This window comes from Eublepharis macularius, chromosome 4, assembly GCF_028583425.1.
Source record: "Eublepharis macularius isolate TG4126 chromosome 4, MPM_Emac_v1.0, whole genome shotgun sequence".
In the NCBI taxonomy this organism is placed as follows: Eukaryota; Metazoa; Chordata; class Lepidosauria; order Squamata; family Eublepharidae; genus Eublepharis; species Eublepharis macularius.
The window spans coordinates 173,451,212-173,478,478 of NC_072793.1; the positions used below are offsets into that span (position 1 = coordinate 173,451,212).

A 27,267-nucleotide genomic window follows, 5' to 3' on the forward strand; every position below is an offset into this window, starting at 1 on the left:
GAGGTGACTGGAATGCAAAAGCAGGAGACAAAGCAGAATCAAACATGGTTGGAAATTTGGCACTAGGATCATAAAATGAAACAGGAGAGTGAGTCATAGAAGTTTGTGAAGCCAATAACCTGTTCGTTGCTAACAAGTTCAAGCTTATTCAAGTTTAACTGCCCATAGGCTGTTAATTCCTAAACTATGAGGTGTAGGAATTAAAAATCACAGTAAAACAAAAGTTTGCCATGTCCACAATGTAGCTTTTGCAAAGGCTACTCAGACATAATCTTAATCTTGAAGTGTCAGGGATGGCTGAGTAGTAAAGAATCCAGTAGCACCTTTAAGACTAACTTAACTTTATTGTAGCATAAGATTTTGAGAACCACAGCTCTCTTCGTTAGATGCATGGCATGAAGAGAGTTGTGACGAAGAGAGCTATGGTTCTCGAAAGCTCATGCTACAATAAAGTTGGTTATTCTTAAAGGACTGGACTCTTTACTACCTTGCAACTACAGACTAACACTGCTGACATTCCTAAGAAATCTCTCTCCGGCTGTTGCATCCTTTTGACAGTAGAAAAAAGTACGGGACAATGAATCGACCACTGCCAAAGGGCAGTCATAAAAGGGAATCAGTCCATTCTGGCACAGAAGAGCTCCTTACTATCCTTCTGCAGAGGGAGGAAAGGTTTACTTTCAAAGAGAAGCCAGAAGGTGCAGGCAGCACAAAAAGCGTGGAAAATATCCCCTTTGAAAAACCAAATGGGGTTTAACCGCTCCCCTGACCTATCAGAGCGTGTGTGGAGGAGTGCTTAGAACCTCAGACTAGGATCAAGGAGGTGATGGGGAGTGACCTCATGTCAGCTGATTTACAGCGCCCCCTGGCGGGATTTTCATGGCAGGGAACTAACAGAACTGGTTTGCCATTGCCTGCCTCTGCAGCCTTGGAGCTTCGTTGGAGGTCTCCAACCCAATTACCAACCAAGGCTGCCCCTACTTCGCTCCTGAGATCTGACAAGATCAGGCTCACCTGGGCTATCCAGGGCAGGGCAGGGCCAAGGAGGTCCAGGTTCAAATCCCCACTCTGCCATGGAAGGAAGCTGGCTGACTTTGGCCCAGGCACACAATCTCAGGCAGACCTACCTCACAGGGTTGTTGCAAGGATAATAATCTGTCTAGAAGAACAGTATATAAGCACAGTTATTATTATTACTATTTTTATAAAATGGAGGGCAGGAGAACAATGAAAGCTGCTTTGTGTCCTCACTGGGAAGAAAGGCAGCACAGGCCAGGAAGGCGGGAAATGTCCCCTCCTTTACAAAACAAAGGTGAACTGACTGACAGCTAGCAGGCTCCATGTTCTCAGCTGGTAAACAGAAAGTGAACTGGACTGGCAGGTGTCTGTGTGTCCCAATCATACAGGGGATGTTGTGACAATAAAAGAGAACAGAGAACAGCAATATAAGCCACTTTGAGTCCCCAGTGGAGAGAACAGAACCACAGATGGGTGGTGGTGGAAAATGCCCCCTCCTCTTCAAAGGAGGTGTTCAATAACTTTCCTGAACTATCAAAGCCAGAGGTGCAGTGGCAGAGTATCTGAGTAGGATCTAGGAGATGCAGGTTCAAATCCTGACACTACCCCAGAAAGTAGATGGCTGACTCAGGCATCTCTCAGCCTTACCAACCTCACAGGAAGAAGTCCTTAGGTTACTAACGTTAATGATGTACTGCTAAATTACAGGTTGGTCAATATTGCAGGAATCTCAAAAACATTGGTTCAAGCTAGCTGTGAGATCTCAGAAGCTGAGTCGGCCCTGGTTAGTATTTGGATGGGAGGCCACCAAGGAAGTCCAGGGTCCCTATGCAGGTCAGGCAATGGCAAACCACCTCTGTCCATCTCTTGAACACATAGTAAGTCGGCAGCACATTGCCGGCTATTTGCACCACAAAACACAGCTGCCCTTATTCCACAATCAAAAGCAGAGAAGAATTTTGCAAGTAAATGTTTTTAATCTTCCCATGTTGCCATGTCCCCGCACCCCCTCCCCGCACTAACAACTCACTTCTTGTGTAGAACAGAGAAATGGTTCCCCCCCCTTTAAAAGAATTGAAGCAGGAAGTGTTTGGAGCAAGTCATGTGGCTTTTCTTGATGCCTCTCTAGGAATGGAAACTCCTAACATTTAACCCTTGGACTGACTCTCTCCATAAGGCAGAAAAGTCCCCCTCCTTGCTTCACCTTTTACCCAGCAAGCTTCACTCCAATTCCACTACAAAGTGTGGCGAAGCAAAGACAGGATTCAACCTCCTTTGACATGCCAGTTTATGCTCGTTTTTGCCTCTAAGGAGAGATCCAGAGGTTCAGAATGGGAGGAAGCTAATGTGGGGCCACTGAATGCAGAATAATCCCTCTCTATATCTAGGGAAGTATCATTTTCTGTTCTTTAAGAACCGCATGACAGAGGTGCAGAAGCTTCTGGCTGGGCTCACTGGCTTGAGCCATGCATTTCCTCAGCATTGGCTTTGTTGCTCCCCCGCAAAAGGAGGCTTTTTTGTTCTGAGTGGTGTGCCTTTATCGGTCTAATCCAGCAGGGCTCAAACACAGAAGAGAAATGCATTCGCTGGATGAAATGTAGCCCAAGAGGAGTCCTACCACATACACCAAAAGTTCCCACCAGACAAGGAAGCAAATATCTGCTGACCTCTCTCTTTCTTATGGAATTAGGTTTGGGAACCAGAAGTCCTCCTTTGGGGGTAAGAAACAGACCAGTTATTTCTGGATTTTCCTTTTCTAACAAATACTTAGGTTTTCAAACTGGGCTATCTCTTCATATTGGCTAAAGTGAGGAATGTAATATTTCTCATCTTCTGCAACACCTTCATAACGGGAGGGTGGGAAGGGGCTGCTCTTGGGATGCAGACGTATCCATCAGCTGAACCTGCTGGCGGCCCAGAGCAGAGGAGACAGTAGCAAACTCTATGGTACTATAGCCCCCTGCACTCTCTCCCCTCCTCCAACCCTGCCCTCCATAGGCTCCACCCCAAAGCTCCAGGAATTCCCCAACCCCAAGTTGGCAACAACAGGCTTGCCAGATTCCGATTGAGAAATTCCTGGAGATTTTGAGGAAGAAGCCGGGGACTGGAGGGGTTTGAGGAGAGACCTGTCATGTCTGACTGTGCCCATTCATTCATGCCAATATTTCTGTTGTCAAGTATATGCTCTATCCCATGCCAGGATAATTCATGAGGTCCACTACCCCTCAGTCAGGCCAGTATTAAGCTGATGGTCCTGAGTCATCTCAGTCTTGGAACTGATCTCATGTTGTAACCGATAAGTTCATTCCTTAGCTTTCGATAACCACTTTCGTTTCCTCCCACCTTCATAGACTAGTTGGCTGCTGGTGCAGCTGCAAACATTCCTTTCCACTGATATTGTTTAATCTGACCTTGAGTGTCTGAAGTCTTGCATTGCTTAGTGTCTTGTCTGTAGAGTGTGTGAACTTTGGAAATGTTTCCCAATATTGTCCTGCAACAGCCAGAAGCCTTATTCCTATCAATGAGGCTCCCCTGCCTTTTACTTCATGTACTCCTATGGACCTGTGTATATGTACAAAATTGAATTCCTGAATAAATATCATTTAGCCAAGGATATGTGTCTTGCTGAAGTGATCCAGGGATCTATCAGCCATAACCTGGCCTCCATAGTCTGACAAGACCTCAGCATGGTCTAATGCCATAGAGTCCACCCTCCAGAGCAGCCAGTTTCCCCACGGGAACTAATTGCTGAGGCCAGGAGATCAGTTGCAATGCCAGGAGTTTCCCATCTCCCGCCTGGAGACTGGCAAGCCTAGAAGCTCTACAGGGCTCAAGCCAGTCCTTTTTTGTTACCTGGAAGGGGCTTCCATGAACGGGTTAAATGGAACGAGCGTTTCAGTTCCTAGAGAGGCAGGAAGGGATGAGGCCACCTGATCTCTAAAAGAGACCACTTCCTGCTCTGTGGGAAGACTCGCCTTTCAGTTTCCTGCCCGGGAGTTGGGAGGAGGGTCGGATTCCCCCCTTTGAAATCGAGCATTCAGCTCCTCTTCCCCGCCCTGCCATTGACGGGGGATTCTGCCCTCCAGGAGTTCCGCGGAGTCGCCGGGCAGGAAGGCGCCGATCCAGGCAAGGGAAGGCGGGCGGCGGGCTGGGCCAGGCGGAGGATGAGGGCAGAGGCGGGCCCGGCGGGCCTGGGAGCGGGGAAGGGCCCCGAGGCCGGGAGCAGGAGCGGAGCAGAGGAAGGCCCCGCGCAGAAGGGCCCGGGGGACGAGGAGGAGCGCCCTTGGGACGCGCAGCGCCGGCGCTTCAGGCAGCTCCGCTACCGGGAGGCCGAGGGGCCCCGGGGGGCCTGCAGCCGCCTCCATCAGCTCTGCCGCCAGTGGCTGGAGCCCGAGAGGCGCAGCAAGCGGGAGATGCTGGACCTGGTGCTCCTGGAGCAGCTCCTGGCCGTCCTGCCCCCGGAGATGGAGCGCTGGGTGCGGGGCTGCGGGCCCGAGAGCAGCGCCCAGGCGGTGGCCCTGGCCGAGGGCTTCCTCCTGAGCCAGGCAGAGGGCGAGGAGCAGGAGCAGCAGCAGGTGAGGGGGCTTGGCCAGGGAGTGTGGCTGGGGCACGGAATAGGACCCTGGGCGACCACAGAATCCACATTAAGGAACCCCCTCCCCAGCCTGTTCCCTCTTCCTTTTCTCATCCATTTCCCCTTTCTGGTGTCTCACTTCTGTTACAGGTGCAGGAAAAGATCGGGCAGGAGCATCACCACAAAACACCTTTGCAGGGTAAGATCAAAAAGGTTGTCCCCCTTGAGGGTACATGGGCTGCTTTCGTGCCCCTTTAATTTTTGGTAGGAAAGATGCTCTGTTCCAGCTTTTCAGTTGAGAAGTTTCTGTTTTGAGAAGTGGATCGATTTAAAATCAGATCAAGATGAAGAAAATTGATAGGAATTAACCATGATAATAATGTAAGTGGGACTCTATTAACTGTACAGGAAAAAAAAATTGATGTAAACATTTCCAGCCCACCTCCCTTCTGGCACTAGCCAGCAGGGGGGTGAGGGCAACGCTGCCTCCAAATTCAAATAATGATAATTAATGTCAAAAATTGAGGAGATACAGTAAGTTGAGCCAATAAGGAAAGGATCAACATTAAAGGCTTTAAGCAGCTCCTATCCTGCAGTCACCAAATCACAATTGCCCAATACTTGTCAAGAGCTTTTTCCTTACTCAGTTTACCACAGGGCAAGGAACACAAGCAGTTGACAAACCTCGAAAGGCTGCTAGTGGAATAGGGCTATTGCTGGTTGTCAAAACCTTGCTCTTTCCTAATGGTAATGAAGGGGACCAAAAAGATTTGGTCAAAAAGTGGCCTTGGATCAACCTGTAAATACCTGTATTTGGCAGTGTGACATCACTGGGCTTATTCTGTATGAATATTCCATGACAGTTGTTGGTTTCCATGGTTGTTGTTATTATAGCTTCATTTATAATCTGCCTTTCTCACTGGGACTCAAGGCAAATTATAACTATGATAAAAAAACATTTCGATCAATTAGTAAGAGCATTACAAGATATGATCGCTGCAGTTGGACTGGGATTGTAGAGCAGGGGAAAATTCCAGAACAGCCATTGCAAGTACAATACAGATGATGTGTTGGTGGTATCCTTCCTGTGACGCCTAGCTAGGATGACAAGAGGGTAACTGTTGGTACTTTGCCAATAGCAAGGGCTGACTTTCTCTGTTTGTGCCATTCTTGCCCACATGCCAAGAAATTCTGGGACAGGAGCTGTGGTGTTGTCGGGAGATTTAGAACTGCCTGTTCCTGGCATTTCAAAGGCCATTGTTTTAGATATGATGAGTGTAGCAAAATTGGGTTTGTCAAATGATTGGAAGCAAAAAATTATCGGAAACCAGGATGCAAAGATAGTTTTGACCATGAACCAAGAGAGGGAGAATCTTTTTTTCCCCACTCCAGGAACTGAAATACTAAAGACTTGTAAAGGACAGAATGCATTCCAGTTGTCTTTCAATTCTTCTAGGTGGTGCCTTGAAAGCAGCGATACCTTCTTTGGCATCAATTTGTAGCAAACAGAAAGCCGCTTCCATGCAGCAGGACTCGGTATGTGTGGAACTGAGGATCCAGACCCTGGGCACCTTGCCCTACCCCTCCCTTGGCCAGAAAGAATCAATCAAAATCTCTCTTTTCTCCCTCCCTCCTTCTCTGGCTGCTATCTTTGCTGCTCATTAGATAGAAAATGAAAAGGTCTGATGGAAGTTTGAATCTTGAAAGCAAACATCTAATTTTGCCCTTAAAGTTTGCCCTTAGCAATTTTTTTCTCTTTTCAGGGTCTGGTGACCTTTGAGGAGGTCTCAGTTCATTTCACTGAGGAGGAGTGGGCCCTGCTGGATCCAGACCAAAGACGCCTTCACAAGGAAGTCATGGAGGAAAACTGGCAGAATGTGGCCTCTTTGGGTAAGGCTGTCCTTTTTTTTGTTTCATAGATGCTTAAGTCAAAAATTGCTCCTTTTCAAAAGGCCCCTAGGAGGACTCTTCCAATAGAGATTCTCAGTAGGGGAGTGGAGCAGTCTACCCCCATATATGAGGGCACTGAGAAACATGGCAATGCCCATCCAATGCCTTAATCCAACTGGTATTAGGAGCGGAGAAGGTGGCAATGCCCACCCACCGCCTTAACCCAGCTGGTATTAGGATCAGAGCAGGTGGCAATGCCCACCCCCCTTAAACCAGCTGGGATCAAGAGCGGAGCAGGTGGCAATGTCCACGACTGGCAATTCCCATCCCCCATCTTAACCCAGCTGGTATTAGGCGAGGAGCAGATAGCAATGCCCACCCCCCGCCTTAAACCAGCTGGTGTTAGGAGTAGAGCAAGTGGCAATGCCCACCCCTCACCATAATGCAGCTGGTATTAGGAGCAGAGCAGGTGGCAATACCCACCCCCTTCAGCCAGCTGAGATCAGGAATAGCAGATGGCAGTGCCCTCCCCACTTCACCCATCTGGTATTAAGAGTGGAGCAGGTGGCATTGCCCACTTATTGCCTTAACCCAACTGGTATTAGGATCAGAGAAGGTGGCAATGCCCACCCCCTTCAGTCAGCTGGAATCAGGAGCGGAGCAGGTGGCAGTGTCTTACCCAGCTGTTATTAGGTGCAGAGGAGGTGGCAATGCCCATCCCTGACAATTCTCACCCCGCCGTAACCCAGCTAATATTAGGAGAGGAGCAGATGGGAATGTCCACCCCAGCCTTCACCCATCTAGTATTAGGAACAGAGTAAGTGGCAATGCCCACCCCTCACCTTGACACAGCTGGTGGTAGTGGAGCAGGTGGCAATGCCCACACCCCATCATAACACAGTTGGTATTAGTAGCAGAGGAAGTGGACATGCCCGTCCGCCTTCACCTTGCTGGGATCAGGAACAGAGCAGATGCAAAGCCCACTCCATGTTTTCACCTGGCTGGGATCAGACGCAGAGCAGGTAGCAATCCTCTTCTTCCCTTCTCCCAGCCAGGATAAGGCGCAGAACAGGTGGCAATACCCACCCCCTTCAATCTACCGGAATAAGTCACTGAGCAGACAGCCATGCCCACCACTGTGTTAAGCCAGCTGGTATTAGGAGTGGAGCAAGTGGCAATGCTCACCCCCACCCCCGCGCCTTAACACAGCTGGTATTAGGTGAGGAGCAGATGACAATGCTCACTTCCACTTGTGGTAGCTGGGATCAGGAACAGAGCATGTAGCAATGCCCCCCCCCCTTAACCAAGATGATATTAGGAGCAGAGCAGGTAGCAAAGCTCACTTTATACTCTGGTGCACCACCAGAGGGAGCTGCCACAGAGGGAAGTCCAGGCAAGGCCCCATGTCCCTCCAGAAAATGTGCTGTGGCAGGACGGCCAGGCCAGGATCGGTATGAGAACAGGTGGCAATACCAACCCCCCACTTTCACCAGCTGGTATTAGGAGTGGAACAGGTGGCAATGCCCACCCCACCTTAACCAAGCTGGTATTAGGAATGGGGCAGGTGGCAGTGTCCGTCCCCTGTTCAGCCATCTGTGATCAGGAGTGGAGCAGGTGGCAATGCCTGCCCCGGTCTTCACCCAGCTGGTATTAGGAGCGGTCCAAAATAAATTACAAACCTCAAAGGTTATATGTTAAATATATTTTGTAAATATTTATATTTTTAATTCTTACAAAAGTGCAAGTGCTCAAACATGATAAATATATTCTACAATAAATATATTACAATAAATATACAGATGACAGCATTGCCTAGTGGTTATAGTTGAAAAAATCTCCAAGATTGGGCTACGAAAACCTGTATGATCTTGTTCTTTGTTCTGTTCCAAAGCTGTTAATATTTGTTAGAAGTCTCAGAACTGTTCATATCCGTATGGAATATCTTCACACCACAACATTGCCCAGTGGTTAAAGCTGAGACCATCCAAAAATGGGCTGAAAGAGCCTGATGGGTGTCGCCAGCCTGCTATCCCGTTTCGACAATGTCTATTTCAAAGGCTCAAATCAACATACACTGTAATCAAACCTATGATTTTGCATTAAACATTACACTATTATAACCTCCTTTAATCAAACCATATGTATGTCTGTTACTTACAATCACTCCAACACCACCACACTCACTTCCTGGAAGATGAAAGAGCCGACAGACCATTGCCGTAGGGTTCTAATACTCATGATGTCATACAAATACATTTCTGCAGCCATAGATTACAGTTTTAAAGGTACAGTGTTGTATTAAACGGATGTATAATTATATCACAAATAGCAAGAGAGTTCCATCTCATTATTTAGCCCATATGGAAACAGTGTTTTTAATTTGAATATCCAATCTGACTCCCTTTGCAACAACTTTGTTGTGTTGTGAAAATATTCCATATGGATCTGAACAGTTCTGATACTTCTAACAAATATTAACAGGTTTGAAACAGAACAAAGAACAAGATTATACAGGTTTTCATAGCCCAATCTTGGAGATTTTTCAGCTGTAACCACTAGGCAGTGCTGTCATCTGAGAATACTCCACACACATATTTATAGTTTTCAAGCTCCACACAGTTATTAATAGCTTTGAAATAGAACAAGAACTAAGAATATACAAGTTATGACTCTGGCATTTGGAATTCAAAGTGGACTGGAAGGTTTGGACGCCTGATGAATATTTATGATTATTCATGAAGGTTTATTAGCTGAATATTTATTGTAGAATATTTATCACATTTGAGCACTGGCACATTTGTAAGAATTAAAAATATAAAAATTTACAAAATATATTTAACATATAACCTTCAAGGTTTGTAATTTGTTTTGGGGTGTTCTACACTGAGAGGACCCCTCTTATCTGGGTATTAGGAGCAGAGCAGGTAGCAATGCCCACCCACCGCCTTAATCCAGCTGATATTAGAAGCAGAGCAGGTGGCAATGCCCACCCACTGTCAACCAGCTGGGATCAGGAGTGGAGCAGGTGACAATGCCCCGCCTTAGCCAGTGGGTATTAGAACCGGAGCAGTGGCAGTGCCCAACCCCAACAATTCCCACAACCTGCCTTAACCCAGCTAATATTAGGAGCGGAGGAGGTGGCAATGCCTACCCCTGCTTTAATCCAGGTGGTATTAGGAGCGGAGCATGTGGCAATGCTGGAAACACCCTGCTGGAAACAGGTGCCAAGCAGGCAGCAATGCCCATCCCCCTTCAACGTGCCAGAATCAGGAGCAGAGCAAGTGGCAATACCCACACCCCCTTCACCCATCCGGTATTATGAGCAGAGTAGGTGGCAGTGCCCACACCCCACTATAACCCAGTTGGTATTAGTAGCAGAACAAGTGGACATACCCGTCCTCCTTCACCTAGATGGGATTAGGAGCAGAGCAGATGCAATGCCCGCCTCCTTCACCATACTGGGATCAAGAGCGGAGCAGGTGGCAGCGCCTCCCCCATGTTTTCACCTGGCTAGGATCAGGTGCAGAGCAGGTGGCAATCCTCTTCTTCCCTTCTCCCAGCCAGGATAAGGCACAGAACAGGTGGCAATACCCACCCCCTTCAATCTACTGGAATAAGTCACTAAGCAGACAGCCATGCCCACCACTGCGTTAAGCCAGCTGGTATTAGGAGTGGAGCAAGTGGCAATGCTCAACTCCTCTTTTAACACGGCTGGTATTCGGAGCAGAGCAGATGGCAATGCTCACTCCCACTTCTGCCAGCTGGGATCAGGAATGGAGCAGGTAGCAATGCCCACCCCCCACGTTAACCAAGATGGTATTAGGAGTACTGCAGGTAGCAAAGCCCACCCCCCACTTCATGTGGCCAAGATCACACGTGGACCAATGCCCACTCCCTCTTTCACTGGCCAGGATCAGTGATAGAGGAAGAGGGAATGCCTGCCTATCCACCCTCCCCTTTCTACAGCCCATTGTATTTTTTCCCACAATGGGCTTTGTTGCTATTTACAAGAATAATTAGAGATCCTACTATATAACTGAGTAAGTGTGTTTCAGACAACTCGCTTTATACCCTGGTGCACCACCAGAGGGAGCTGCCACAGAGGGAAGTCCAGGCAAGGCCCCATGTCCCTCCAGAAAATGTGCTGTGGCAGGAAAGCCAGGCTGGGATCGGGATGGGAACAGGTGGCAATACCAGCCCCCCCCCCCCACTTTCACCAGCTGGTATTAGGAGCGGAACAGGTGGCAATGCCCACCCCACCTTAACCCAGTTAATTCTAGGAGCGGAGCAGGTGGCAATACCCAACCATGCCATAACAAAGCCAGTATTAGGAGCAGATCAGGTGGTAGAGCCCACCCCCAACCTTAACCCAGCTGGTATTTGGAGTGAGGCAGGTGGCAATGCCCATTCCCCAAGGGTGAGGCCTGGGCAGGCCTGACCGGGGAGTGGTTGGACAAACCAGCCCTGGGTGAGCTGGAAGGGGAGGAGCCAGGAAAGGCAAAGGCTGACACAGCCTAGCCAGCTGAGGAGGGTGCCATTCAAGGGTTCCAGGGCAGAATTGGAAGGAAGCCCTAGGGCAGATCAAGAAAAACATTGTATAAGTCACGTCCTGAGACGGCTGAGGATTGTGGTTGAGTCAGCTCTGGAGACACTGTCTTCCTCAGTCAGGAGAATAAGGTGGTGCAGTCCTCTTCTCTGGCTGGCCTGAGTCCTGAGGATGCCCACCAATGGCAACTAGCAAGATGACAAAGGGCCAGCTGGGGGCACAAACGAAGGAGTATTTGAAGCTGCTCCAGCTGGTCCGCCTAGACTAGTATCATCTCTTCTGATTACCAGTGGAGCTTTGGAGAAAGAGGGCATTGGACAGTGGCTGTGATGCTATCTAAGGCAGTTGATCTGCTGGGGGGCAACAGGCCCCTCCTTTATTGGTTGGTTTCTGCGATTTCTTGCCTCCCGTCGTGCCTTTCTTTCAAGGAGCACAAAGCAGCATTTGTGAGGCGAGAGATCTGCCAGAGGTCCCTCTAGACCACCCTTCCAGTTCCCACAGCGGCCAACTAGAGTCCCTGGAAAGTTCACAAGCAGAGAAGCAGAGCCAAAGTCTCGATCTGGGACTGTCATGTGGGCAACCAGCCGTCAGAAAGATGCTGCCTCCAAACAGGGAGGTTCTGCTGCATCACCTCAACTCTGACAAAACAGCCATGCATGAAAAAGCAACCACTGAATAATACGTGGCAGGGTTTGACTGCCCTTTAAGTGATTTCTATCCTGTCATCACGAAGAGCAATAAATGGCCTTCTTGCCTTGATTCCACATTTGGTCTAAGGGCTCGCTAATCTTTTCTCTTTATTCCAGAGCCTGAAGGTCCCCCGGAAAAGCTCAAGGGAGGACCACAAGAGCTCCCTCTGGAAGGGAAACAGCAAACAGGCCACAGTGAAACAGACCGGAAGAGGGGGAGTGAATCCTCTGCTTCTCAGGGTGCTGAATCCCAGGACTTCCCCCCAGACCAAGGGAAGATCAGTTGCCCTGTGTGTGGAAAAACATTCAGATATAAATCACGGCTTGATAGACACTGGAGAAGCCACACAGGGGAGAAACCGTATACATGTTTGGAGTGTGGAAAGGGATTTATTCAGAATGGCAGCCTTATTGCCCATCAACGTTTCCACACAGGGGAGAAACCGTACAAATGTTTAGAGTGTGGAAAGGCCTTTTTTCGGAAGAAACACCTTTTGGAGCACAAAAACATTCATACAGGGCAGAAACCTTATAAATGCTTGGAGTGTGGTAAGAGCTTTGCCCAGAGTAAAGATATTACTATCCATCGTCGAATCCACACAGGGCAGAAACCATTTAAATGTCTGGAGTGTGGAAAGAGGTTTTCTCAGAGTGCCCACCTTACTGCACATCAATGTTTCCACACACAGGAGAAACCATACAAATGTCCTGAGTGTGAAAAGAGCTTTTCTAACAGTAAAGATCTTTCTACCCATCAACGAACCCACACAGGGGAGAAACCATATGAATGCTTGGAGTGTGGCAGGAGCTTTTCTTTCATTGGAGGATTTGCTCGTCATCGACAGATCCACACAGGGGAGAAACCATTTAAATGCTTGGAGTGTGGCAAGAACTTTGCTCGAAGTGTATCCCTTACTGACCATCAGCGTATCCACACAGGGGAGAAACCATATAAATGTTTGGAGTGTGGAAAGAGCTTTGGTCGAAGTGCATACCTTACTATCCATCAGCGTATCCACACAGGGGAGAAACCATATAAATGTTTGGAGTGTGGCAAGAGCTTTGGTCGAAGTGCAAACCTTACTGTCCATCAGCGTATCCACACAGGGGAGAAACCATATAAATGTTTGGAGTGTGGAAAGAACTTTACTCAGAGGACACAGCTTACTGTCCATCAACGAATCCACACAGGAAAGAAACTACAAATGTTCTGAGTGTGGTAAGAACTTTGCTCAAAGTGCATACCTTACTGTTCATCAATGTATCCACAAAGGGAAGAAACCATATAAATGCCTGATGTGTGGAAAGACCTTCAACCAAAACACAGAGCTTAGCATCCATGAGACAATCCACGAAGAAGAGAAATCATCTATATATTTGGAGGGTAGAAAGGACTTCATTAGGAAAGGAACTCTTTTTGTCCCTTAGCATATCCACATAGGAGAAACCTGTGTTTCTCCTATGTTTCATGGGTATGGAAATTTCTGTTCTCACACTGATAAAGATGGCAACAGTTTGACAGTAGTAGCAAGTCTGCCAGCTAGAAGTGCTGGATCTAAGAAAAGCACTTTTGCAGGCCTTGATACTCTGGCACATGACTGTCTTGCTTAGGCCAATGGCTAATTTTCCTCCCAGAGTCTTTTTCAAAAGAGGGAGTGAGGGCTGATATCAGAAGGGGATATCCACATTTTGGGTTGGTCAGATTTTATATTTCTTTATAATTTTATTCTTCCTTTTGTTTCCAGTTTGATTGACTGCTGTGGTGGTGTAGCTATGCTCTGCATATTTAATTTATTTTGATCGATTTCCTTTGGCTTTCATTTGTTCGGCTTGGTTTTTTTTTTAATTTTTATTGGAATAGAAGTCATTAAAGTATACATTACAGTCAATTTCCTTTAATTTTTCCAATTCTAACCCCCTCCCTTCCCCCCCCTTTTGTTGACTTCCAACAGTTTTCCAACCCCTTATCCCTTTTCCCCTACTCATTTCAAACTTATCTATTAAACATAAACTTTCACTCTCTTCTAAGCTTATCTATTATGACAGTGCTTTCTCTGTTTTCCCACTTACTTTAACAACTAAATAATACATAACTAAATAATACATTCCTGGCATATATTTTTTTAGTAATAATCATTTAACTAGTTTTGGTACTCCGTACTCTATCTTATAATCTCATCTTCAATATGGGACAAACAATTTATCCCTCATTCAACATAGCTTTAGGTACTTCTGTAGACAATGCATACATTCAATATAAGTCAATCAATTTAACTTATACTCTATATATTACTCTTTACTTCCTTCTACGTATCTTATCTTCCTGCTATTTTAATTATATAGATTAATTATCTAATTTCTCCATTATGCAACTGTCTACCAAAGATAGTCAACCAATTTGACCCATATATACATTCAGCATAAGTCAGTCAATTTAACTTATAATCTGTATATTGCTATATATTTTTTCCACCTTACTTAAGTTCATTCATTATGATTATATGATTTCTCCATTATACAGTTATCTGTCAGAAATGAAATTAATTAGTTTCTTTCCTTATAATTCTTATAATAACACCTCCATTACTTAATACTATATATAATAGTCAAATAAAATAATTGCTTAGAAATTCTCATTTAACTCTCCGCCCCCCGGTAAAGTCACCTCCCTCTACTTTTATTGTATTTCAGTAATTTTCAAACTGCCACAGTTCTCCTCCCACCTCCCATTTTTTCACCAAGTATTGTTTCATGTTCGGCTTGGTTTTTAACTGTTTAACTGTCTATTTTCCTTTGGTTTTATTGGATCCTTTGGTCCTATCACTTTGAGGTTCCTTTAAACTTTATTTCATTTGGTGGAGTGGCAGATCCTGACAAGTTTGAGCTGTTTTCTTTCTTTTCTGAAGATGCTGAAAACTTAGCTGAGTACGATAGGAGAAGTTGGGAATTATCTCCCTCTTTTGGGCTAGGCTCTAATTCTTTATTAGCTTTCTTAGCTGAAAAACTGAGGGTTTTTTTTTTGCCTTTAATATGACTAGAAAAAGTGGCTGCCTTTTTGAGCTGTCTAACTCTTTATATATGAAACAAAGCAGGCTGGAAAACATTTTAAATTTTGGTGCTCCAGGTGGCTGTATGTGTTAATGCAAATAGCCTTGAAGTTGATCATGTTTGTAATTTCCCTGCTGCTTCAACTGCTTTGTTTAGTAGAGGGTTTATCCCCAGCAGGGAAAAAGATAGGCTGACCAGAGTGATATTTTAAAATTTCTTGCCTCGAAACCTTTTTGATAGTTGGATTTGAGTCCACTGGTACCTTAGAAGCCAACAAGATTTCCAGAGTGTCTGAAGAAGGGAGCTCTGACCTCCAAAAGCTTATACCCTGAAATCATAGGGCCGGATGCAGGGCTTTTTTTTTTCAGCTGGAAAGTGGTGGAATAGAGTTCCAGAAACTCTTGAAAATGGACACATGGCTGGTGGCCCTGCCCCCTGATCTCCAGATGGAGGGGAGTTTAGATTGCCCTCCACGCTGCTGGAGTGGCGCAGAGGGCAATATATACTCCCCCTCTGTCTGGAGATCAGGGGGTGGGGATTTAAACTTTTAAAAACAACCGCCTTGTTCCAGCTGAAACAAAGTGACGTCATTGGTCCTGGGAGTGTGCACGCACTTTGCACGCCCAAATGTGGCACTAAGGCACCACCTCCTGCCAAGAGTTGCCCCCTGTGCTGGCAACCCACTGAGTTCCAACACCTCTTTTCCCAGAAAAAAAGCTTGGTTGGAAGGGATCTCTAGGGTCATCTAGTCCAACCCCCTGCACAATGCAGGAAATTCACAATTACCACCCCCCCCCCCCAAACACACACATCCAGTGACCCTTGCTCCATGCCCAGAAGATTGCAAAACACCGTCAGGATCCCTAGCGAAACTGGCCTGGGCGAAATTGTTACCTGATTCCAAGGTGGCGATTGGCATTACCCTGGGCATGTAAGAAAAGCCACAAGAACTAAGCACCTCCTGCCCTCCCTCTCATGGTCTGCCTGGGTTCACAGAATCAGCATTGCTCTCAGGTGTACCCTGAAAATCTTGTTGATCTCTGGTGCCACTGGTCTCAAATCCTGCACAGCTAGCTACCTACACATTTTTAATAGCTGAGACCCTTCAAAAATCCTTAATAAGATTGATACTATCTGTATACATTTACCTACTACTAAGGTTTATGAGTTTATGCCTGGTAGTAAAGTCTCTTTCTCTACCATCCGTTCTCATGGTCTTTCTCATTCTTCACCAGTTCAAGGTAAGTATAAAATTTCAGCAGATGGAATAAGGACTGGATGTATTACTTTACAGGAAGAAAGAAGAAAAAACAACGATAAGTTCCAGAAGAACACTTTGTGGCTTCTTATTTCTCCTCCTTTCTCTCCCTCTTTTTTTTTGTCTTTTATATAATACCATATACTTTGTATGTTCTTTGAAGAAACAAGGGGGGGGGATTGATGGAACTATAGAGCTTTCTGTCTTTACTACTGCCTTCCCCCCCCCCTTTCCCTCCTATTTTTGAAGGAAAGAAAGAAGGAGAAACGTGGAATATGACTTAGGTCTCCTCTATATGTTTAATGATATGCAATATAGATTTAATGAAAGTTTTAGAGGCTCTATACTATGATAGACTTAGAATATCTACTGTCAAAGGGATAGTGATAATGTGTTAACTAGGCCCTTGAAGCTTGTTGACTACTTTTTAGATCTTAGCTTTCCTTTCCAGAATATAAATGAGCAAAATGACTATCTGCTCTTCCTAACCTTACTATTATGAAAACTCAAGTAAATAAGTGTAGATGGTTAAAAGAAAATAGATGAAGGAGCTCTTTTCTCTTTTCCAACCCATTTTATCAATATGAAAATCCAAGTAAATAAGTGTGGCTGGAATAAAGTAGATGAAAAAAACACTTCCTATAGAATATAAATGTTTTTAAATCAAATGCTGATTTGGCCACTCCACCTATGAAATCCCAAGTACATAAGTCTGGAAGGCTTGGCCAGAACAGATGTAAGAAAGAGGAAAATTAGCACAAAAATGCTCCTCTATATAGAAGTATTTCACTGTTTTGTTGATACCCTTTGCTGTACTATTTCCATTTTCCACCCCTGGATTGATACAGCTTTCTTTCTTTACTACAGCCCTTTTTTTCCTTTCTATTTTTGAAGGAAAGTGAAATGTGGAATATGACAGATCTCTATATGTTTAATGGTATGTAATATAGACTTAATGAAAGTTTTAGAGGCTCTGTATTATGATAGATTTTGAATATCTACTGTCAAAGGGATAGTGATAATGTGTTAATTGGGCCCTTGAAGCTTTTAAAACTATTTTTTAGATCTTAGCTTTCCTTTCCAGAATATAAATAAGTGGTTAACCTAATGACCATCTGCTCTTCTTAACCTTACGATTATGAAAACCCAAGTAAATAAGATGGTTAAGATAGGACAGATGAAGGAGCTTGTTTTTTTTCCACAGCCAATCTTATCAGTATGAAAATCCAGGTAAATAGGTTTAGCTGGAATAAAATAGATGAAAGAAACACCTCCTATAGAATATTGATTTATTGATACCCTTTGCTCTACTATTGTTTTATTTCTGTTTTAATTGTTTTACTGAAACCCTTTGTTATACTATTTCCATTTTCTACTCCTGGATTGAACTATCTACAATATATATAAAAGACTGTTAGAAATAATACAAGGAAGAGGATAAGTGGATTAAAAAGTATAGAAAATAATGGTTCTAGAAAACAAAAGGGAAACTTGAAGGTATATGGGGCGTTAACTATATATGTAGTGGCTTTATACATCTGGATTGATGGATATTTGTATATGAATTTGCTAAAAGTTGGTGCCTTGTTGTAACCCCTCCCTGTTTACTAAAAACCCAATAAAATTGGATACATAAAAAAAGATAAGTATAAAATTTCAGTGATTACTTGTCCGTATCAAGGTCGCATTATAAACTGGAATCGAAAATGGCAAATTAAAGAACAGGCTCTCTCTTGAATTGTCATCCAGGAGATACTTACTTAAAATATTTTGTCAGGCTTCCAGAATCCCTATGTGAGAGCAATTGGACTCTAATTTTATTCAAAAAAAATTCCTGCATTAATTTTTGCTAAACCTCATTGGTTAAATCCGCATGAGATTTATCCCCAAAGATGTATTTGTAACCCAGTTTTAACCCCTCGATTCCTCCCTAATCAGGATGTATATAAAGTTGCTAGACCTCTGGTTTCTAGGGGGATGGCATCCAAATCAGATTGATAAACTTTTGAAAGATCTAAGAATAATCCCTGTCCATTTAAGGAAGATTAAGCTGCTTTTGTCTGCGACCACCGCAGCCACTGTCAGAACAAAGTTTCCCCTTGGGAGGGAGCAGCGCTACCAAGGCATGGGGATTCACAGGGTTGCCAGCCCCAGGTTGGGAAATTCCTGCAGATTTTGAGGATGAAGCCTGGGGGGCTGAAGGGGTTTGAGAAGAAGACAGAACTCAGCATGGTCTAATGCCATAGAGTTCACCCTCCAAAGCAGCTACTTTCTCCAGGGGAACTAATCTCTGTGGCCTGGAGATCAGGTGCAATTCCTGGAGACTGGCAACGCTAGAAGCTCGACGTGGCTCAAACCAGCCCTTTTTTGCTCTCTGGAAGGAGCTTCCATGAAAGGGTTAACGGGTCTCAGTTCCTAGAGAGGCAGGAAGTGAGGAGACCACGTGACCCATCAGAGTACCTTCCTGCGCGAAGTTTCCCGTCCGGGAGTTGGGAAACGAGTGGGCGAAGGTGCGCTGGCGGAGTTGCGTCGGATTTTCCTCCTCGAAGTCGGGCATTCAACTCCTCTTCCCCGCGCAGAAGTGGCTTTGACGCGGGATTGGCAGGAAGGCGCCGATCCAGCCCTTGCCCGTGCCTGGCAGGGGAGGCGGGCGGCTGCCCGTGGCTCAGGGGAGGATGAGGGCAGATGCGGGCCTGGGAGCGGGGAAGGGCCCCGAGGCCGGGAGCAGAAGCGGAGCGGAGGAAGGCCCCGCGCAGAAGGGCCCGGGGGACGAGGAGGAGCGCCCTTGGGACGCGCAGCGCCGGCGCTTCAGGCAGCTCCGCTACCGGGAGGCCGAGGGGCCCCGGCGGGTCTGCAGCCGCCTCCATCAGCTCTGCCGCCAGTGGCTGGAGCCCGAGAGGCGCAGCAAGCGGGAGATGCTGGACCTGGTGCTCCTGGAGCAGCTCCTGGCCGTCCTGCCCCCGGAGATGGAGCGCTGGGTGCGGGGCTGCGGGCCCGAGAGCAGCGCCCAGGCGGTGGCCCTGGCCGAGGGCTTCCTCCTGAGCCAGGCAGAGGGCGAGGAGCAGGAGCCGCAGCAGGTGAGGGGGCTTCGCCAGGGAGTGTGGCTGGGGCACGGGATACGACCCTGGGCGGCCATACAATCCACATTAAGGAACCCCCTCCCCAGCCTGTTCCCTCTTCCTCTTCTCATCCGTTTCCCCTTTCTGGGATCTCACTTCTGTTTCAGGGGCAGGAGCAGATCCGGCAGGAGCATCACCACAAAACACCTTTGCGGGGTAAGATCTAAAAGGGTGTTCCCCTTGAGGGTACGTGGGCTGCTTTCGTGCCCCTTTAATTTTTGGTAGGAAAGATGCTCTGTTCCAGCTTTTCAGTTGAGAAGTTTCTGTTTTGAGAAGTGGGTCGATTTAAAATCAGACCAAGATGAAGAAAATTGATAGGAATTAACCATGATAATAATGTAAGAGGGACTCTATTAACTGTACAGGAAAAAAATTCAATGTAAACATTTCCAGCCCACCTCCCTTCTGGCACTAGCCGGCAGGGGGGTGAGGGCAACGCTGCCTCCAAATTCAAATAATGATAATTAATGTCAAAAATTGAGGAGATACAGTAAGTTGAGCCAATAAGGAAAGGATCAACATTAAAGGCTTTAAGCAGCTCCTATCCTGCAGTCACCAAATCACAATTGCCCAATACTTGTCAAGAGCTTTTTCCTTACTCAGTTTACCACAGGGCAAGGAACACAAGCAGTTGACAAACCTCAAAAGGCTGCTAGTGGAATAGGGCTATCACTGGTTGTCAAAACCTTGCTCTTTCCTAATGGTAATGAAGGGGACCAAAAAGATTTGGTCAAAAAGTGGCCTTGGATCAACCTGTAAATACCTGTATTTGGCAGTGTGACATCACTGGGCTTCTTCTGTATATATATTCCATGACACTTGTTGGTTTCCATGGTTGTTGTTATTATATCTTCATTTATAATCTGCCTTTCTCACTGGGACTCAAGGCAAATTATAACTATGATAAAAAAAACCCTTTTCAATCAGTAAGAGCATTACAAGATCTGAGAGCTGCAGTTGGACTGGGATTGTAGAGCAGGGGAAAATTCCAGAACAGCCATTGCAAGTACAATACAGGTGATGTGTTGGTGGTGTCTCATCCTGTGACGCCTAGCTAGGATGACAAGAGGGTAACTGTTGGTACTTTGCCAATAGCAAGGGCTGACTTTTTTGGTTGGTGCCATTCTAGCCGACATGCCAAGAAATTCTGGGACGGGAGCTGCGGTGCTGTTGGGGGATTTAGAACTCCCTGTTCCTGGCATTTCAGACAAACAGGCCATTTTTTTACAGCTGATGAGTGTAGCAAGGTTGGGTTTATCAAATGTCTGGAAGCAAAAAATTATCGGAAACCAGGATGCAAAGATAGTTTTGACCATGAACCAAGAGAAGGAGAATCTTTCCAGGAACTGAAATACTAAAGACTTGTAAAGGACAGAATGCATTCCAGTTGTCTTTCAATTCTTCTAGGTGGTGCCTTTAAAACAGTGATACCTTCTTTGGCATCAATTTGTGGGCTACAGAAAGCCGCTTCCATGCAGCAGGACTCAGTAAGTGTGGAACTGGGGATCCAGACCCTGGGTGCCTCCCTCCACCCCCACCTACCCCAGGTCAGAAAGAATCTCTCTCTTGTTCTCTTTTTGCCTCTTTCCCCTTCCTGCTATCTGTCCTGCTTACTAGGCAGAAAATGAAAAGGTCTCATAGAGGTTTGAATCCTGAAAGCAAACATCTTATTGTAGATCCCTTAGAAGTTTGCCCTTAGCAGTTCTTTCTCTTTTCAGGGCCTGGTGACCTTTGAGGAGGTGTCTGTGCACTTCACCGAGGAGGAGTGGGCCCTGCTGGATCCGGACCAAAGACGTCTTCACAAGGAAGTCATGGAGGAAAACTGTCAGAATGTGGCCTCTGTGGGTAAGGTTGTGCTTTGTCTTGTTTCATAGGTGCTTAAGGAGTGAGTGATGCAGAAAAGATGCCGTTTGTCAGTACCCTAGATCTGGGAGATGAATAAAGCATTCTATTCCAACTCAGAAATTCATGAAGAAAGCCAAATGTATATAGCAAAAATAAACTTCCAGTAAATTCAGTTAAAAGCTTTGTCGAGCGCTGTTGGACTTTGCGCCGCCCATCTCACCTTTGTAGCAGCAGGCTTTCCCGGCCCTCACTCTTTGCCTACAGCAGCCTGGGGCCTGGGGTAGCCTTACCTCTTCCTGAGGAGGACTGTGGGTGTGGCCCAGGAACAGTCTGGCTGGCAGAACCACAGCTTGAGCTTGGAGGGAACAGGCCCCAGGACAGCAGGGAATGCAGGGGTGAGGCCTGGGCAGGCCTGACTGGGGAGTGGTTGAGCAAACCAGCCCTGGATGAGTGGGAAGGGGGGGAGCCAGGAAAGGTGAAGGCTGACATAGCCCAGCCAACTGAGGAGAGGGCCATTCAAGAGGTCCAGGGCAGAATTGGAAGGAAGCCCAGGGGCATGACAAGAAAATCCTATATAAGTGATTCCCTGTGATGGTTGAGGATGGTGGCTGGGAGTCAGCTCCGGAGAAGCTGTGTTCCTCAGTCATTAGAAGGGACAAGGCGGTGCAGTCCCCTTCTCTGGCTGGCCTGAGTCCTGAGGATGCCCACCTGCTGGGGGCACAGGCGAAGGAGGGCCTCACAAGCCTTTGTGGCACCAATTGAGAGAAAGGAACTTGATCAAATCTCTTAGTATTTAATGCAGCAGTCTTTGAAGTTGCTCCAGTTGGTCCACCTAGACTAGTAACATCTCTTCTGATTATTAGCGGAACTTTGGAGAGAAAGGGCACGATTGGACCTTGTATGTGATGCAAAGCAAGGCTGATGATGTGTTGGGGGGGGCAACAGGCCCGCCCTTTATTGGTTGGTTTCTGTGATTTCTTGTCTCTTATTCTGCCCTTCTTTCAAACTGCACAAAACAGCATTTGTGAGGTGAGAGATCTGCCAGAGGTCCAGCCTAGGTCTAGACCAGCCTTCCATTACTCACAGCAGCCAACTAGAGTCCCTGGAAGGTTTGCAAACAGAGAAGCAGAGCCAAGGTCTCGATCTGGGACTGTCATGTGGGCAACCAGCCTTCAGAGAGATGCTGCCTCCAACCACAGAGGTTCCACTGCATCATCTTATCTCTGACAAAACTACCATACATGAAAAAGCAACAGCTGAATAACACATTGCATAGTTTTTCTGCTCTTTAAGTGATTTCTATCCTGTCATCATGAAGAGCAGTAAATGGCCTTCTTGCCTTGATTCCGCATTTGTTTTAAGTTCTTACTAACCTTTTCTCTTTATTCCAGAGCCTGATGGACCCCCGGAAAAGCTCAAGGGAGGACCACAACAGCTCCCTTTGGAAGGGAAGCAACAAAGAAGACGCACTGGAACAGACCAGAAGAGGGGGAGTGAATCCTCTGCTTCTCAGGGTCCTGAATCCCAGGACTTCTCCCCAGACCAAGGAAAGATCAGTTGCCCTGTGTGTGGGAAAACATTCAGATATAAATCATTGTGTGATAGACACTGGAAAATCCACACGGGGGAGAGACCATATAGATGTTTGGAGTGTGGAAAGGCCTTTGTTCGGAAGGAACACCTTTTGGAACACAAAAACATTCATACAGGGCAGAAACCTCATAAATGCTTGGAGTGTGGTAAGAGCTTTGCCCGGAGTAAAGATATTACTATCCATCGTCGAATCCACACAGGGGAGAAACCATTTAAATGTCTGGAGTGTGGAAAGAGGTTTACTCAGAGTGCCCACCTTACTGTACATCAACGTTTCCACACAGGGGAGAAACCATACAAATGTCCTGAGTGTGAAAAGAGCTTTGCTTGGAGTAAAGATCTTACATCCCATCAGCGAACCCACACAGGGGAGAAACCATATAAATGCTTGGAATGTGGCAGGAGCTTTGCTTTCATTGGAGGACTTGCTCGTCATCGACAGATCCACACAGGGGAGAAACCATTTCAATGCTTGGAGTGTGGCAAGAGCTTTGCTCAAAGTGCGTACCTTACTGTCCATCAGCGTATCCACACAGGGGAGAAACCATATAAATGTTTGGAGTGTGGAAAAAGCTTTGCTCAGAGGATACAGCTTACTGTCCATCGACAAATCCACATAGGGGAGAAACCATATACATGTTCTGACTGTGAAAAAAGCTTTTCTCGGAGTAAAGAATTTACTCTCCATCAACGAATCCACACAGGAGAGAAACCATACAAATGTTCTGAGTGTGGCAAGAACTTTGCTCGAAGTGCATACCTTACTGTCCATCAACGTAGCCACAAACGGAAGAAACTATATATATGCTTGACTTGTGGAAAGACCTTCAACCAAAACACAGAGCTTAACTACCATAAGAGAGTCCACGAAGAAGAGAAATCATCTGTATATTTGGAGTGTGGAAAAGACTTTGGTGGGAATGGATCTCTTTCTGTCCCTCAGCATATCCACACAGGAGGAACCATACCCTGTCTTCCTTCTCAACACGGATCTGAAATGACTTATATTGTTCTCCTGTCTTCCATTTGTTCCTCCCAGTAACCCTGCTGAAAGGAAAGTTAGGCTGAGAACAAGTCGCTGGCCCACAGCCAGCCACCAACTTTCAGAGGCATCAGTGGGGTTTGAACTTGGACTGACACTCCAACTGCTTGCTGGAAACCAACATCAAGACAATTCACACTGTGTTTGAGTGTGAATGTTGGACAAGGGAGAAAGCTGACAAAAAGAAAACTGACTCATTTGACAAGTGGTATTGGAGGAGATTTTTACAGATACTATCGTACCATCATACTTTGGTCACATCATGAGAAGACAAAACTCACTGGAGAAGACAATAATGCTAGGAAAGGTGGAAGGCTTGACTCAGTAGCCACGGCCTCCAGTTTGCAGAGCCTGAGCAAGGTTGTTAATGATAGGACATTTTGGAGGTTAGTTCATTGGCTTGATGGCAGACCTCACTCATTCACTCGCACATGCACTTGCACCCGCATACACACACACACACACACACACACAGGTTTTACTTTCCATGTCTGTGCTTCCTTTCTCCCCAAAGTCAACACAAAAGAGGCTTACGTTGTTGTGGTCTCTCATTGCATCACAATACCTACCCTGTGAGTCCAGGGTAGGTATAGGCAACCATAGATTCCAATATGAAAAGTAGAGGGAGGGTCTGGAGATTACCCTGGCCAGGATGTCCATCCTGTTTGGCACTGCACCTCCTGTGATCATCCTGAAGCTGGTGTCCTGTATTGAGACTCCTCACATCAGTTGCTGAGGAGTTACGCAGACCAAAGATGGATGGATGGAGACACAGATCGATTTCAGTGTCCCAGGAAGTGTTACCTGCTGTATACCTGCGCAAGTTCCTACCTCCCCAGCCTGATTGAGGTTGTAGTTATAGTTTCCCCAAGATGTAAGAACTCCAGTTCCATACTTATTCACAAAATCCAAGCACAAAGATTGATTACTGGAAAGAAAGCCCGTTGTGGAAAAAAATACAACGGGCTCTAGAGAGCGGGCAGGCAGGCATTCCCTCCTCCTCCGTCACTGATCTTGGCCAGTGAAGGAAGGGGGTGGACATTGCCACCTGCTCCACACCCGATCTCAGCAACTGAAGGGGGGGTCAGCTCTGCTACCTGCTGCACACCTGATACACGTCGGGTAAAGGGGGGCAGGCATTGCCACCTGCTCCGCTCCTGATCCCAGCCGGGTGAAGGGAAAATGGGCATTGTCTTCTGCTTTGATTACGGCTGGGTGAAGGGGGGCAGGCATTGCTGCCTGCTCCAAGCCTGATCCTAGCTGGATGAAGGGGAGTGGGCATTGCCACCTGTTCCCTGCTGGGTGAAGGGAGGAGCGGGCATTACTTCTGTAATGATTCTGTAGGCATAGCCGCCTGCTAGGCTCCTGATCCCAGCTGGGTGAAGGGGGGTGGGCATTGGCACCTGCTCCGCTCCTAATACCAGCTGGGTTAAGGCAGGGTCGGGCATTGCCACCTGCTCCGCTTTTAATGCCAGTTGTGATAAGGCAGGGGTGGGCATTGCCACCTGCTTCACTCAATACCACCTGCTTCACTCAATACCAGCTGGGTTAAGGTGGGAGAGGGCATTGCCACCTGCTCCGCTCCCAATACCAGCTTGGTTAAGATGGGGGGGGCGGGCCTTTCCACCTGCTCTGCTCCTGATCCCAGCTGGGTGAAGGGGGGGGAGGGCATTGCCACCTTCTTCGCTTCGCTGGTGGTGCTGCAGGGTATAAAGTGAATCATCTGAAACACACTCTTTTATGTAGTAAGATATGTTTAAAAGTTCTGCACCCCCAAAAGCGCTTTAGACTCATCATACATCCTCAGGCAATTCTGACTTACCAGGGGGACCTGTTTCAGCCTCCTTTTGCTGAAATCAGGCCTGCTCAGGCATCATATGTACTCCTCTTTCCGGCATGGGATTCTTGTTTCTTTTTCAGGAGAAGGTGTCTGGTACACAAGGGACTCCTTTAGACCCTAGGCAGAGGCCCTGGCTCAAGAGGGCCAGACGGGAGCAAGGGAGAGAAGTGGGCACATTGAATGAGTATTGTTTAGTGGGTATGGAAATCTCTGTTCTCACACTGATAAAGATGGCAACAGTTTGACAGTAGTAGCAAGTCTGCCAGCTAGAAGTGCTGGATCTAAGAAAATCACTTTTGCAGGCCTTGCTACTCTGGCACATGACTGTCTTGCTTAGGCCAATGGCTAATTTTCCTCCCAGAGTCTTTTTCAAAAGAGGGAGTGAGGGCTGATATCAGAAGGGGATATCCACATTTTGGGTTGGTCAGATTTTATATTTCTTTTTAATTTTATTCTTCCTTTTGTTTCCAGTTTGATTGACTGCTGTGGTGGTGTAGTTATACTCTGCATTTTTAATTTATTTGGATCTATTTCATTTGGTTTTATCTGTTTGATTTGGTTTTTAACTGTTGGACTGTTTTATTTTCCTTTGGTCTTATTGGTTCTGTTGGTCTTATCAGTTTTTGAGGTTCTCTTAAACTTCTTTCATTTGGGGGAGAGATTGACCCTGACATACACGAGTCATTTTCTTTCTTTTCTGAAGATGCTGAAAACTTTTAAGTCTAGCTGAGTACGATAGGAGAGGTTGGGAATTATCTCCCTCCATCCTTTGGGCTAGCCTCTAATTCTTTATTTGCTTGCTTAGCCGAAAAACGGAGGGATTTTTTTTTGCCTTTAATATAAGTAGAAAAAGAGGTTGCCTTTTTGAGCTGTCTAACTCTTTATATATGAAACAAAGCAGGCTGGAAAACGTTTTAAATGTTGGTGCTCCAGGTGGCTGTATTACAGTGTGTTAATGCAAATACTCTTGAAGTTGATCATGTTTGTAATTTCCCTGCTGCTTCAATTGCTTTGTTTAGTAGAGGGTTTATCCCCAGCAGGGAAAAAGATAGGCTGACCAGAGTGATATTTTAAAACTTCTTGCCTCAGGACCCTTTTTGATAGTTGGATTTGAGTCCACTGGTACCTTAGAAGCCAACAAGATTTCCAGAGTGTCTGAAGAAGGGAGCTCTGACCCACGAAAGCTTATACCCTGGAATCATAGGGTTGGAAGAGATCTCTAGGGTCATCTAGTCGAACCCCCTGCACAATGCGGGAAATTCACAATTACCCCCACCCACACACACACACATCCAATGACCCTTGCTCCATGCCCAGAAGATTGCAAAACACCGTCAGGATCCCTAGCCAAACTGGCCTGGGGGAAATTGTTACTTGACTTGAAGGTGGCAATTGGCATTACCCTGAGCATGTAAGAAGGGCCACAAGCACTGATGTAACCCTTCCTGCCCACCCTCTCATGGTCTGCCTGAGTTCGCAGAATCAACTAACCAAGTTGGCTCCCCCCGCGAAAAGACACTGTCAAGAAAGAATACCATTCTGGAGGGTCAGAAAACAATTGTTTCAAAGAAGAAAAAATTTTAAGCTCTTATATCCATATACAGTTATACATAGCACTCTAATGCGAAAAATATTCTCATAACAACTTATGAAACAGTTATACAATATAGTTTGAACACGTCTGGAAATGGTCCAGACTCCGTTTTATACATGAAATTATTAAGACAAATTCTCTGAGAATCCAGTTATGCCTACAATGCCCCTGAGGAAGTCTGATTGGACGAAGAACTTTAGGAAAATTGCCAG

At 46.2% G+C, this 27,267-nt stretch overlaps 1 protein-coding gene across 1 annotated transcript; it reads left to right on the top strand.

The window, feature by feature from the left end:
- Positions 1–4,181: 4,181 nt before the first annotated feature.
- LOC129327858 (zinc finger protein 420-like) lies at positions 4,182–25,771 on the top strand. Its single transcript, XM_054976607.1, has 6 exons — positions 4,182–4,529; positions 4,742–4,790; positions 6,048–6,127; positions 6,355–6,481; positions 11,834–12,923; positions 22,619–25,771. The coding sequence occupies exons 1-6, from the start codon at positions 4,182–4,184 to the stop codon at positions 23,619–23,621; spliced, it is 2,697 nt and encodes an 898-aa protein (XP_054832582.1). The 3' UTR covers positions 23,622–25,771.
- The last annotated feature ends 1,496 nt before the right edge of the window (positions 25,772–27,267 follow it).